Genomic DNA, 15,252 nt, shown 5'->3' on the forward strand with positions numbered 1-15,252 from the left:
ACGTTGGCCTCATAAGGAGGTTCCTGCAAGCATCAGCAGACATTGAAGGTTAGCACCGCCGAATGACCATGTAAAAAGTTCTTTCACATGAACACAGGAATGGAATTGTGGATGGTTGACATAAATGAAAATGTTTGATTTTGCAGCTGAAGCTATTTTGATGGGTATGGGGGTGCGCAACATGATGAATGCCGTGCTCATAGAAAGTGCCCAAGAAGAGATTGCAACAGGGCAGGTAGACATCGGGACATTATCTCCGGGGTCGGAAAGTATGGGGGCTCATGATGACATGCTTGGAAGATACCATGACAGCCTCATAGAAAATGATCCTGTTGAACAGATGATAATGTCACCTGATGGCCTATTTGCTTCATCAGTACAGAATTTGTATGACGCGAATGGTCAGTTTAGAAATAATGATCATTGCAGCAACCAGTAGACAAATATGTGCAAACAAACCTAACGCATGATCTTGTTGCAGAGATGGAGGTTCCATTCATTGACGTAGTTACGAGTGTTCTAGTATCACATAATGAGGTTGATGGTGAGGCTCCAGGTATGTGAGAGTGGTGCGAAAAATGTAATCTGTGTACAAAGGTAAACGGACATCTAACCATATTGCATGTCTTATAGTGGTGTTCATTGACTTAACCATAAGCACTCCAGATAGAGAGGTTGAGACAGGGCCCGAGCTAAATGGTATGCGTTTGTACAAATAGTCATGAAACCAGTGTGTACCTTACAACTTGTAAAAATGATGATATTGTTTTGGCAGAGAATACTTCAAGAGTGGATTCTGTTAAAGCAGAAGATAATTCAGGCAACACTGAGTGTGACCGAGCATACCCGGGAGGCCGTCGAGAGATGATGCCAGCTTTGCCAACAGCAGGTGAGCCCCCTTGTTTTCTGCTAATGTTCATACCAAAAGTGTGCATGATCATACATGATAATGTTGTTTACTTCTTGTCCACAGTGAGTGAGGTCAGAGTAGACGTGGCGGCACCACTGAGCAATATAGCTAGGCAAGGAAGCATGGGGAACACACATTGCATGAAGTTTCAGACGACAATAGATGGTAAGTGTTTTGCATGAGATAATGTATGCAACTAAATTGGGGACAGTGTTCATGAACCAGTTGGTGGAAGATTTGATTTACAAATTTGTAGGGATGGCATTTGTTGGATCATCGCCACCACATGAATACCATCCAATGGCAGCAACAACTGTGATTGAACCTGTGCCGGCTGGGACCAATGAAGCAGGTGTTGTTGCTGCTGGTGTACATATTGGCCAGGGGGCGTAGATTCAGAATTTCAAATTGTCATGTTTGTCCATTATACATGGCAGGTAGAGGATCAGAAGGAATCCGAAGGCGACATAAACGGAGCGCAAACAGAGGGAGCCGGCAGTGCCGACAAAGGAGACGTAACTAGAGATCAGGCAGGCAGTCATCCTCGACACGAAGTTCAGATCAAAACGGTGGGAGTGGTAACGACTCAGACCAAAATGGGTTGATGGCACAGCCAGGGAATGGTGATCATGTTCAAGGTTCATAGACAAATCAAATCCAATCTTATTTCAAGTAAATCAAATTAGCACTAGGCTGACTAACTATACTGCTTGAACTTGTACGAACGCGACAAACTGAAACGATGACAGCTCGAGGAGATGTTTTAATAGCACAACCCGGGAATGATGAGCGTCGTCAAGGTTTGTAAAAAAATTAAAACTCAACTTATACCAACTAAGTCACATTAGCAGAGGGCTAACTAAAATATAATGCTTGCTCTTCCAGCTACAGGGAAAACTGAAACGGTAACAACTCGAGGAGATGTCCTTCGAAGCAGCACGGGATATGTCTTTCTAGGGATTACAAGTGAGTGAAAAACATTCCCTAATGATGGAGAACTGTTGAGTAATGCGATGACACGCATTGATCTTGTATTTGAATTGATAGTCAGGGCAGCCGGAGAAGGTTCTGGAGCAGGGGCTACTTCTGCAGGTGGTGGGTATGACTTGAATCCACCTATTGGCAGCTCTGGGCATCATGAAGGTGATTAAAAATCTCAACCTTAATAAGCTGATGAATCCTGCTCGATTCTCTTATTATAGTGCGTGGATTTGCAGAACCGGACCAAGCAGAACCAGTGACGACTGGCGTAGGTGTAATTCAGCGAATTGCAGGACATAACTTCACGGGGAATACAAGTGAGTGGAAAACAAAACCCAACCTGTAACCACAACTCAGTAAAACGGTCTCATGCCATATCTTATTCGCGCCATCTATATGTACTTACAGTCAGAGATGTTGGAGAAACATCGGCAGCAGGGACTGCTGGTCTGCATGGGCAGCATGCTCAAAACGAACATCCAGCGACGAATGATGGACAGACAGGTTTGTTACCAGTGATATAAAATACATACCTACAGGTGAATCTGTACGGGGGAACATAACTACATCTAATTTTGTAACTGTGATGTCTGGTGCAGTGAATGCTGGTGTAGACAGGGGGGTAGGAGTCGTATCAGGGCGAATGAATAGCAACATGAGGTTGCGTGTTGGCATGGTGAGGACCATAGTGAAAATGGAAATGGATAACAAGGGAGACGTGTTCCCCGGTAAAGCTGGTCTGAAGCATGAGGAACCCCTTGCAAAGAATGTTGTGGAATTCTGGGACAAAATGTGCATTAGCAGCTCAAGGAATCGCAACCGGTAAGTTAATTTCCTAATCGAGTAGATCACATGAAAAAACTTGGGTATGTTATTTTGCACGGCTGTTGAATTGTGTGTTTCGAACTTGCAGGAAATGGTACAAACACCTGCCACCTTACCTGATAGTGATGTCAGGTGAGGACTTTGTGAATGAGTTTGGCCCAGAGGGACACCTGACAACAGTCGGTTGGTCAGCTGTGTCAAGGATGCTGGTGTACAAGGACGGACAAATGTACGGTGACTGGGAGATCAGGTGGCGACACATATTTGACTTGCGATTTGTGGTGAGTGTGTACTTACATGTCATAAACCATGGCTCGAATTTGAAACACATGGATACTTACTTGTTGTCCCTTTGCATAGCTCGCTCTTATGTACAGGTCTTATGATTTGGACTTCGAATTCATGGATACAATGATGAGCTATGAGGCGCTCGGGTATCGACTGCAATGGACAAAGAAGGTAGCCCGTCAACAAATATACTAGCATGAGCTTATATGAACGTTGCTGATATTATCAAATGTGACAGATTGAACAAGAATATATGTTCTTCTATTTGCTATGCAGCTCATGCTCCCAGTCCCAATGATGGAAAGTTGGTCGCTATATGTTGTGGATGTCGAAGAGAGGACATTGTTGGTCATGGACCCATGTGAGACTTCAGAGCCAATTGAGGAGATGCAGTACAAGCATGAAGACAATGCAAACTTCATCCTAGCGGGACTTAGGCGTTGCATACATGAGAACATCCCTGGGTGGTATGTGCCGGCTCAGGGCTGGACGATCAACTACAATGTTGGCATGCATGAAAGCTGCGAGATGTATGATGGATGACCACATGTTCGAATTGTAAAAAATATAAATTTTGCCACAAACAAGTTCTAACTTATTTTCATGTGCTCGTGTACAAGCAGAGAGGATAGCTGACTGCACATTATCAACTATAGCAGGGAGTACACCGGGCTATATCTTCAGACTCAGCTAATCCCGGTGAGCAGACGACCTTAACATTTATTCATCACTTGAAACAAAATATGCGAGCATGTCTAAAAATTAGAAGTGCTAAATTGCAGCGGCGCCTAAACTACCTGCGGCAATCCATAGCATATGAAGTTATCTCAATGAGGGGCAATGTGGGTGAGCTGCCAGACTTCATGGTTGAGGAGGTGTTGCCATTCTAAATGCTACTAGATGGCAGCATCCTTTTGGAACGCAAATCTTTGAGACGGTCAGAGAAGTGTTTGCGTATAGGTGGATCTGGGAATGTTAGTTGCCACCCCACAAATTTGTGGTGTGCCAATGGTTCCTATATTTCACGGGCGATACAAAACTGAAGACAGAATGGCGCCGAAGAAGGGATGCAATTTAGCTTCCACACCCCATTCAACATGGGGGAGAGGGGTGTTTAAGACATTGTTATCAGTACCTGGCTGCCACGTCTAAGTTTATTACCAGCTAAGTTTGAACTAGACTTGTATGCTGGTCAGTTATGTAATATCTGGGGTGTGTGTCTCCGTTGGCTATGTAAGACATATGGACACCAAGTATTTGCGAATGTAGACATAGTTGGTATTAGTTTAGTAATGTTAGTGAGATGGTTAACTTGACGTGCATTGTTGTGCTGATTAAGGAAAAGGTTTGCTCTAGTATTGCATTGGCATAAGGTAAGATATATGTGGCTATGGCATATGGTGAGGCATTCCAACCTTAGGCTCACTTGAAGCTCCAAACCGTAACACCATGTGCAGATGAATGGCGGGGCACACTGACGAAAATATATGTGGTGATCCTGGCACATGAAAGAAACACACCAATAAACATGAATATTGCACTATGCCTAAGTTGTTGGGTGGGAAAATGTAGAAGAAATGTTTGGTTGCAACATGGTTCCCAGGTTAGGGAATGGTTCCAACGTGACTTAAGGAATTACATTGAATTGTTGTCTGGTTTTCCAAGTTGGCCTTAAGGGTCCTGCGAGGGAGAGTTGATTGTTTGAGGGGCAGCTACAAAACAATGAGGTTGGTTTGGCACAAAATTGACTTGTGTACTTACGTTGGCACGTCTGGTTTAGATAAATTGGTAGTATATCCACATTGGAAAAATGGGTAAATTGCGTAGAAAATTAAAGCATGCATATTGCACTTTCACCATCGAACAATCCACTTCAGAAATACAGCATGGTTTAGGTGCTTGACTGCGATATAATAACTATAACAACTGATTGGAAACATCACCTTGGATCACACACCGGATGCGGGGGCTTAAGTTGTAAGACACTTATTATCAAGTGGCTAGATTGAAAGACACATAAATATAGAAGGGTGGCTCATTCTGATTCAAATATGGAGTCTGACGGTGCAAGGAGGCGCCAAAGAGTGTCGCGTGCGTGGGAAGAGAAATTGCCCTGCAACTTCATGCACTCGTAAAGCGTTTCCCGCTTTGTCTTTGATATGGTGTGCTGCAAAAGATGATATTCAGAAATTGTAGTGAGCATATTGATGTTGGCAGAAAAATCAGTCTACACAGGGCACACCAGTAGCTTTCATGTGAGACATGGTTGAGCGACAAACCTTGGTTAGCGGCAGCTTTAGCTTCTTGCCGTCGAAATGGCGGGTGATGTGGACAACGCAAGCACCTGTTTCATTTCTGGCACGGGACAAAATCACAATTAGATAAGTAACAAGATCGTGGAGGTGGCGCTGAGTGAAAACAAGGAGGGTGGATGAAGAATGTACTTAGTGAAAATGCCATCGGCAAGAGCAGGGAACTTGACATTCCATCTCTCTTTGTTGACAGGCCACCCAGCATAGTTCTCATCTAAGCAATTGAAGAGGCCATCGTGTAGCTTCCAAGCAATAATCTCGTCCCTCTCATGAGTGGTCAGGGGTCGGCTTTTCCTGTGGTACATCAGATCGATAACAAACATCGTGCGGGTGACCATGTCCCAAAAAATTACAATCCATCCTTCGGGGCGGGGGACGGGCATGAAGAACTGAATAGAAGACAGGAAGCATAACTCCAACAGGAAATCGAACTAAAAAACAAACATGAATTCGGCGTTGCTAGTACACAACTCTTACCAGCAGAGCTGATGTGTTGTCATACTTAAGCGCATCCGCCCCTAATGCTTTCTGGATAGACAGCGTATGGACACAATCATGATCTGACAATACCAGCGTCTGCATTTAGAACATATCCAGCATCAGTATAATAACAAATGAAAGCAAGGTGTTTTTACATGTGCATAGAAAATGGTATAGCTGACCGAGAACTCTGGTTCAAGTGGATGCCTCCATGTTAGATACGGCGAGTGTTTGTCTGCTTCCTGATCAGCCTGACGGTACCTTCTAATAATCACTGACATCAGCTCGTGGTCAATCGGCTCGTCTTGAACCAACTGCATTCTCATCGCTGCACCGGTTATTCGTAAGAACCTTGGGTTCTCATGCACAAGGAAGTTCCTGTGAGTTAATAGAATATGAATGTGAATCGTCTCGACTGAAAGAAGCTTAACATCATGTATCATAATGACTTAGTTTGATATAATCACCTAGATAGCTCTCCTGGTGGTGCCGTACTGAAGAACCCTTCCAACTGTTCAGACACATAGGGATGAGGTGGGCACGGTACAACCCCCCTGATCCATGGGTTAGTTTGGAAACCAGCCCTGTAAACGTATTTTCTTCCTGGAAGCACGGCTGCCTTCTGTCCAAACACCGTTGTACTGCCATCGTTCGGAAGGTCAATAAACAGTTCACTTACGGACTGCAGGGTTTGCCTTGCAAACAGAATAATCTATTCTGTCATGGCTGCGACTGCTACTTCATCATTGCGCGCCCGCTTGTTCTGCTGCTATTCTCCCTGATCATCACCATCAGACCTAGGGCGGGACATGGCACCTAAACAAAGGTGTGACATTTGTCATCAAAATGACTTAGCGGGGCATGTAAACGGCCCTACATTGCACCATGTAAAACCAAAGAACAACAGAGGGAGTTACAAAACAACAAACATGGAAACCTTTGCAAGCAGACATGTCGAGCCTAACGCCTGGGATTTTCGGGCCAATAGGAGTCTGAAGTTCGACCCCTGGGCATGGCTGAATTGCTCTTGCTGGACAGTCAGTAAAACCTCGAGCAGCACAGCAAATGCACCTCTTGCTGATCGATGTCATCAGCTTGTCAACAAACTTAATCATGTCTGCCTGCACATTGACACGAGCAGTGTTGATTTCACGCTGGCATTTGGCATTCTGCTCCTTTAGTATGAAACTCAACTCGTCCTTGACCTGCAGCAGCATAAAAGAACGCCACTAGATACAAAATCAGAAATGCATGACATGAACAGACACATGTCCAACTAAGCACAAAATCACAGAATAATGTCGGAAAAATGCCCCGGTGTAGTAAATCATACCTAGCTAGGGTATTGGGTACGCATATGCTCTGCAAAATCAATTGGCCCGAGCGCTCGTAGAGGTGTCTGCACATCCATGAGGTTGACAGCTGCAGATGATGATGCATGCACTGACTCCTCCCTGTCATTCGTTGGGTTGCCGTGATGCTGATCCATATTACCACCTACTAGTTGCTTGTTGGAGCTTCTCTCAGTAGAATCTTGGATGTTGCTGCGTCCATAGCATATATCATGGCCCTGTCGAATCTGCCATGAAGACATGAGTGTCTTGTTACGAATAAAAAAACATAAAAACTGTTGTCAGCCCCACTTGATAATCTTCCATGGTTACCATGCATTTTGAGTATGATGCAGGGCCCTTCCCAATGTCGGTTGCCATGGTTATCATGTTTCTGGTGCTGTTTTGGTCAAAATCACTAATCCGAGGAAGGGCATTATGGTTCTTGTTGAAAAGTCCCAGGTCAACGTTGTCGAGGAAGAAAATTTGTAAAGAAATTGTTTACATGCCAAGCATGTGAATTAAATGGTTTGCACGATTTTTCATTGCGCCTGAAAGGTAAAATTAGACCATTACTTGACAAACCTGCAAAAACAAGTGGCAACCAACCAGGTTGATGTTCGGGTTGTTGGCCATCATGTCATTCTTAAGCCGCCTGACTCCCTCGAGCAAAAACTCCAGTACAAACTCACACCAGTTGAATTGTGCAATATTCTCCGTGTTTGCCAGCGCACCCCAGTAGTCTATCGTTCCATAGTCATGTTTTGTTCTGGGTGCCAGCACATGCCCCATCACAAAAATGACGAATGCAATCTGGAAGCAATCCTTCTCTAGCTTGCTGGACGTCTCGAAAATGTCACGCAAAAGGAATTCCTCGGCAGCGCGTTAGGCTATGCACTCCTGTCCTATCCATCCCTAGTGTGGTTTTAATAAATCTTACAGCTTCTGGCTTAATGAATCCATCACGCCCTTTAACATTCCGGTGTCCACATGGTATGCCAAACACATTGTGTATGTCCTCCGCAAAAAACTTGAGAATCTTGGTTTCTGATAGAACAATTGCTCGACGCTCGACGCATACCTTGCTCATAGTCCAAGCACTGAACTTGAGGTTAAGCTTCTGGAGCATAGGCAGCTTTAACATTCCACCGAACCCAATTTCAGTAACAAGCCATCTCTTGTACTCATCGAATGTCTCGATTACTTCGACGGCTTTCCTAACTGAAATTCTAGAAGTTGGAGTAGGAGGCGGCTGTGCTTCAGTAGCAGGCAATGGCTGCTCATAATTGTTGGCTTCTCCAGCATCACCCAGGACTGCCGCTCCATCACTACTACCAGCGTCAGACATGATGCCTACATATGAAATGTAATTGTGCTCAGAGCATATATAAGAATCATGAACTTTTTCGAAAAATCTGGAGGGTACAACTATGCTGAAATTGATTCAGACAATGGCATGGTTCTCGTTGCTGAAGATACAAACTGTGCTGAGATTAATAGTTGGTGAAGCACATGTGCCTGGTCCGCCTACGAACAGATCTCCAACTAAACTAGAAAATGCATGTTTTAAGAACCCACTAGGTGCAGCGCAATTACATGATGGTAAGCAGACCCGGAAAAACGAAACAACATATCCTATGGGAGCTTGACCCATGCGACAGATCCAGATTTGGGGATCTTCCCATTTGAACTAATATGATGGACTAAACAGATGGATAGTTAAGGTGGGGGAGAGGGCAGGGGAGGGGGGATGGATTTGAATAGATCGAACGCATACCTGCAAATCTTCCGAGGATACAGTGGGTTCGCCGTCGGCCAAAGTAGTCGCCGCAACTGCTCGGAAGCAGCAGGGAACCGGGGAGGCGATACAAACGAGGGGCGCTGGGTGGGTGCGTGTGGGCGGCTTGGTATACGGACTAGAGGTAGCTGTCGTAGCTAGTATGTGGACTTTATTTCATCCGCCAACCGTGCCGGTCGCAGGCCGCGCTAATTAAAAACACTGTTCGCACACCTAATTGTATCAGAAACGTAAAACTGCTGAAATAAAAAAAGATGAACGATTGATACTGCCGGGTAGTAGGCCATACATTTGCATAACAGAAAATAACTGGCCATACATTCATTACTCGGTTCATGACATATTACAACGGGCTTACACTAATAGCACGCCTAAACAGCGCTTTGCATACTACGGGCACACCTTCATAATTATTCCAAGTACTCCGTGAACATGCCCACCATCTACCTGCTAAGCAGGAATACTACTGTGACCAGCGCCAGCAAGATCAGCACTCCGACAAACAGTATGGCTCCGTCTAAGAACACAAGAACACGGAGGGCGGCGGCGGATGTGCCTCCTTGATTGACCCATGGCTGGGCCCTGAAAACTTTGGCAACGGCTGGAACACTTCCCATCTGCTCTCCGACAAGAACCCTGAGGTTCAGATAAGATCCCGCCTGGCTACTTCCGTGCACTGGCTGCTGTGCCGCCCCTAAATGATAGCTCATCTCGGCAAGGTACTCGTCCTTGGTTCTCATGTAGTTGCAGAGCCTGGACTGAAAAACAAATCGAATCGGCAAAGGAAGAAGAATGTATTAGATGTTTGGAAAACACGAGTAGATCGAGAACTGCGAGAATGGGTCGTACTCACGTCCTTGTTGACGCACTTGTAGAAACGAACGCCTGCATTCTGACCCGCCCGAGCAATCCAGGTGAATACCCGGCCGCCGCACTGAGGGCAGCTGATGAGTGGTGGGAGCTTCTCGAAGCCGCTGGAGGATGATGATGCAGACATGCTCTCCGGAAGGACAAGTTCTACTAGACTGGGTTGGCTCACTCGCAATATCAGCCGATGGGGAGATGGATCTAGAACTATAAAGAGGGGAGGGATGGGAGGAGTATTGCTGGAGAAGATTGGTGCCTGCCACCACTAGTACTCATAAATGAGCTAAACGGCTCTGTTAGACCAGAATGTGCGACCAAACGGCACACCCCGTCCAGTCCCGTCTGATCCGCCACCAAGCTAACTGACGGAGTTACCTGTGTGGTGGGCCAACTCCTATTTCGGGAAATAACAACACCATCAATATAGCTACCGCTAAACCCATTGCGGCACAGATCACGAGGGAAATAAGTGGCACAGATACCGGGCTCCTGTGAGCTCGGGCTCACATGAGTATTTTCGCATCTTTCACTGCTACTAAGAGCCCCAACATGGCCGCCGCTTCGGTACCAGCGTGAAGGTCGCGCCGGATGAGCAGTTCATGGTGTTCTACGTAGCGATCTTAAAGACATGAAGAGTCACCATCAACATGTGCTAGCACACTACAAGTATGATTTGTCGGCTGTAAGAGCAGGTTAGCTTGATTCTTTCCTTCCTTACAATCCCACTCCCCCTTATAGCTAGCCTGATCTGCCTTCAATTACCAAAATAAATAAATGATATCACGAATACATCTTCCTACATGCATGAATCATGAGCCTCAACTTAACATGAGCAGATAGGCCGATAATTATGTTTATACAGTAAAATTCTATGGTCAACAGATCTTATAATAAGTAAAATAAATTACCCAACTTTGCCTTGACAGACGACCGTGAAAGTGTCCCAACAAAAAAGCAACGTAGCTTCCTTAATTCTCAAGAAGTATAAAATGCATGGTTCGCTGCTGGCGGTGATACATTGTTGATGCATCCAATCAGGTACGTCTTGCTCCCTACCCTAAAAAAAGGTACATCTTCCTCCCTCAAACCCTAATTAATTTGATGGACGTGAAAGAGACAGATTAGCAAAGAAGAATTGGACCTGCCCTCATCTTTGCACACGGCAGATCGACCCGCAGATTGGTCGAACCTGGCGGCAAATACTAGCTCGCTACAGTTGAATGCATGCACACTAGTAGAAAAAGGGTCTAATGTGAAACTCATTAGTCCCGGTTTGTAATTGAACCGACACTAATGTGACCATTAGTGTCGGTTCCAACGGCCAGGCGGGCGGCGCTCATTAGCACCGGTTCGTGGCGAACCTTTAGTACCGGTTCGTGCCACAAACCGGTACTAAAGAGGTGGTGGCCTTTAGTACGGGTTGGTGGCTCCAACCGGTACTAAAGGGGGGGTCTTTAGTATCGGTTGGAGCCGTCAACCGGTACTAAAGGTGGTGCGCTGCCACCCGCGGTGCACAATGTTTAGTCCCACCTCGCTAGTTGAGACGAGCTCGCACCGGTTTATAAGCCCCGCCGCGGCTACCGTGTCGAGCTCCTCTCTAAGCAGGACTTTGTGGGCCTATTGCAAGTCTTCTGCCCCTGTGGGGCCTACTGGGCCGTACGGGCCTACATCGTGGCCCAACTCTAGATTGGGTTTCTAGTCGTATGCAGGCCATGCCGGCCCAGTAGGCAGGCTGTTTTTGCTTTATTTCAAAAATAAAAATAAAAAAAGCCTTACCAACCGGGACTAAAGGTCCCCCAGACCACGGCACGCCTCGTGCCACGTGGTGGGCCTTTGGTCCCGGTTCGTGTTGAACCGGGACTAAAGAGGGGGACCTTTAGTCCCCACTCTTTAGTGCCGGTTCCAGAACCGATACTAAAGGTCGTTATGAACCGGTATTAAAAGTCGTATTTCTACTAGTGGCATGAGCGCCTTCAGAGGCACGCATGTACATGCCAGCTACATCCCATCCAGCCCTATAATTAATGAAATTCGTTAAATTCATTACCGTGCAATCAGTATAACTACTTTTTTAAAGTGTTACTCATTTTATGTACATTTATAGTTCTGAAAAGCCCTATAATTAATAAAATTCGTCAAATTCATTACCGTGCAATCAGTATAACTATTTTTTTACAGTGAATCTATCTCTTTATCCTGCATACATTAATTCACATATTATATTATAAATTAGTTACAGGTGTATGAATCTTGATTATACAAAATTGTGTCTTCAGTTAAAATAAAGAGTTTCAAAAGCTTTTAGTCAATTTCTAAATAAATTGGTCTGAATATGTGTTTTTTAGAGCACCATGATAAATTACGTATTTTCAGGTAAAAACAAACTACTTCATCATACATCAAATACAAGCACCCCAGTGGGATCATCATGAGAAAAGATGCAGCATTTCGAGTTTCCCTAATCCTTACACACTGCCGTACGTTTGCTTGCCAGACCATACTAGCTTGTAGTAATGTTTTAAAGTATGTTATATGGTTTCAAAAGTTTATTTTTTGTACACATGTTCCTATTTGGAAATTAGAGTCCACCAAGTGCAATTTTTCAACAAATATCGCTATGTTAAGGAATGGTGCTATAGTATTTTTTGTAGTCAATTTTGTTTCATAAGACGCTTGTTCATAGGTACCACCCCATATTTTACTTTCAGATTCAGGACCACGCATGCTTCCTGTGTTTATTCAGACACACAACATTAATGACAAAAAATTTCATGGAGGTTTCCGCATTAAGATATACATCATGTAGACTTGGTAGATATGCCACGTTAGTTTTTTCCTAGAACTTTAATCTTGCTTGGTGCTTAATAATCAACTGGAATGATGTTTCAAAGATTTTCCAAATTTACCAAATCTACCTACACATGAAAATCCCTATAATACATGCATGTGATACTACTATTTAATGTTATGTGCCAAAATTCTTATTTTAGCAAGGGGAAACACAAGGAGGTATGGACTTCTTCTTCTTCTTCGGGTTATTTTAATTCTTCTTCACATGATGTGTTTTCAGCAGCTGAAGTGCGGCCAACATGAAAAAAAAGAGGGATAGTTTACAGCTTTCTCACATCATATGTTGACATACGATCTCTATCAACTTCGTTAATACGCAAGGAAAATATTGAAAATGTACTGTTTTGCAATTTGTTGTCTTTTCATGTTTTACTTACTATATTTCAGATGCCCATACTGGGAATTAATGCAGTTTTCCTGCTACCACATCCCTTTGTATGCTTCACATGTTAATGAAAATCGCAACAACATGAATTATTTTATGAGTTTTTGTTGATGAATAGCCGACAGGCCGCTCTACCTGTGGTTGATGCATCCAATCAGGTACAAATAACAAAAAATAGAAGTTTTACATTGGATCAATGAGAAAAGAAGATGATGGCGGCATGGCTATTCGTTTCCTTGCTGACCTTACTTGCTGGTACAAGATCCTGCGTGTGCAAAATGTATCAGATATGCATTAACATTTGTCTGCTTGAATTTCAGTTGTATGTGATTATGGTGTTATGTTCCATCCTTATAGGACCAGTTTGAATAGCAGTACACGTGTGCACACTATCGTGAAAATGGACATCAACACTACATTTCAAATGCACAGCATGTACAAAAACAACCGACACATATTTCCAATCTATCACATAATTCACAATGAGGATGCAACTAAATTTGTGCAGCACCAATATCATGATAGACGAGGCTAGCTTGCACATACACTAGTAGAAATATGACTTTTAGTACTGGTTCGTAAGGACCTTTTGTACCGGTTCTGGAACCGGTACTAAAGAGTGGGGACTAAAGGTCCCCCTCTTTAGTCCCGGTTCAACACGAACTGGGACCAAAGGCCCACCACGTGGCACGAGGCGCGTCATGGTCTGGGGGACCTTTAGTCCCGGTTGGTAAGGATTTTTTTATTTTTATTTTTGAAATAAAGCAAAAACAGCCCACCTACTGGGCCGGCACGGCCTGCATATGACTAGAAACCCAATCTCTAGTTGGGCCAGGATGCAGGCCCATACGGCCCAGTAGGCCCCAAGGGCAGAAGACTTGCAATAGGCCCACGCAAAGGCCTGCTTAGAGAGGAGCTCGACACGGTAGCCGCGGCGGGGCTTATAAATAGGTGCGAGCTCCTCTCAACTAGCGAGGTGGGACTAAACATTTTGCACTGCAGGTGGCAGCGCACCACCTTTAGTACCGGTTGGTGGCTCCAACCGGTACTAAAGGGGGGTCTTTTGTACCGGTTGGAGCCACCAACCCGTACTAAAGGCCACCACCTTTAGTACCGGTTGGTGGCTCCAACCGGTACTAAAGACCCCCCCCCCCCCTTAGTACCGGTTGGAGCCACCAACCCGTACTAAAGGCCACTACCTCTTTAGTACCGGTACTAATGAGCGCCGCCCGCCTGGCCGTTGGAACCGGCACTAATGGTCACATTAGTGCCGGTTCAATTACAAACCGGGACTAATGAGTTTCACATTAGACCCTTTTTCTACTTGTGATAATGTTAGATGTATGCGATCGAACCTGGCGGGAAGAGAGAGAAAATGCTTTAATTTATTAATAAAAACGTGAGTTATCTATGCATATAATTAGCAGGTAAACAATAAATGGATAACACATATTTAAGTATAGAAAAACACCAAATAAAACTATGTTTGCACAAGTCTTATATTTGTAAATTTCATCGCACTTAGTTATAATTTTTCTTTAGATAAATTGAATAAAATGTTTTCAAATTTAAACTTTATAATTTTCTAGCCCGCGCATCGAGTGGGCCACTTTGCTAGTTTGTATAAAAAAACAGAAAAAGCCTTTGACATTATATTATAACTAACATGTCTATATACTATTTGATATTAATCTAATCAAATTAATTAATTCACCTAAAACTTTGTATGAAAAACAGAAAAACTAAAAAACTAAAAACTAAAAACAGAAAAATTGTCTTTATGTGTGTGTGCATGTAGTGTGTGTGTGTGTGTGCGTGCGTGTAGTGTGTGTGCACGCGCGCGGTGACGGCGACGGCGAGGCGAGGTCGATCCAAGGCGACGGCGGCGACGGTGAGGCGAGAGGACGGCGACGTACGGCGCGGGACGTATGGTGCGGCGGCGCGACGGGGACGGTGACGACGGGGACGGCGACGGCGCGCGGGATGGGGGCGGCAGCGGCGCAGGACGGTGGGGCGGCGGAGAGCGAAGTGGGAGATGAAAAACTGAATTTTTTGAAGTGTTTCTTATATAGGAGGCACCTTTAGTACCGGTTGGAGCCACCAACCGGTACTAAAGGCCTGATTTGGCCAGGCCAAGCGGCGGGAAGCGCACCCCCCTTTAGTACCGGTTGGTGCCATGACCCGGTACTAATGGGGGTGCGCTGCCAGGCGAGGGGCGCAAAGTT

General features: G+C 44.8%; 1 protein-coding gene and 1 pseudogene across 1 annotated transcript; both read right to left on the bottom strand.

Annotated features, from left to right (window-relative positions):
• Positions 1 to 4,878: 4,878 nt before the first annotated feature.
• Positions 4,879 to 6,607, bottom strand: LOC147958217 (uncharacterized). Its single transcript, XM_087531997.1, has 7 exons — positions 6,594 to 6,607; positions 6,264 to 6,491; positions 5,979 to 6,174; positions 5,794 to 5,892; positions 5,449 to 5,705; positions 5,284 to 5,359; positions 4,879 to 5,171 (listed from the first exon to the last, which is right to left on the bottom strand). Exons 1-7 carry the CDS (start codon positions 6,605 to 6,607, stop codon positions 5,040 to 5,042), a joined length of 1,002 nt encoding a protein of 333 aa, XP_087388123.1. The 3' UTR covers positions 4,879 to 5,039.
• A 149-nt stretch (positions 6,608 to 6,756) lies between these two features.
• LOC147958218 (uncharacterized) lies at positions 6,757 to 9,922 on the bottom strand (annotated as a pseudogene).
• Positions 9,923 to 15,252: the final 5,330 nt, after the last annotated feature.

Source organism: Triticum urartu, chromosome 7A, assembly GCF_056163025.1.
Source record: "Triticum urartu cultivar PI428250 chromosome 7A, HENAU_Tu73, whole genome shotgun sequence".
Taxonomy (NCBI): Eukaryota; Viridiplantae; Streptophyta; class Magnoliopsida; order Poales; family Poaceae; genus Triticum; species Triticum urartu.

Coding starts and splice junctions, on each gene's coding strand:
- LOC147958217 (XM_087531997.1), bottom strand. Junction 6,175..6,263: donor CCACCAGGAGAGCTATCTAG/GTGATTATATCA, acceptor ATTAACTCACAG/GAACTTCCTTGTGCATGAGA. Junction 5,360..5,448: donor GCCGATGGCATTTTCACTAA/GTACATTCTTCA, acceptor GTCCCGTGCCAG/AAATGAAACAGGTGCTTGCG.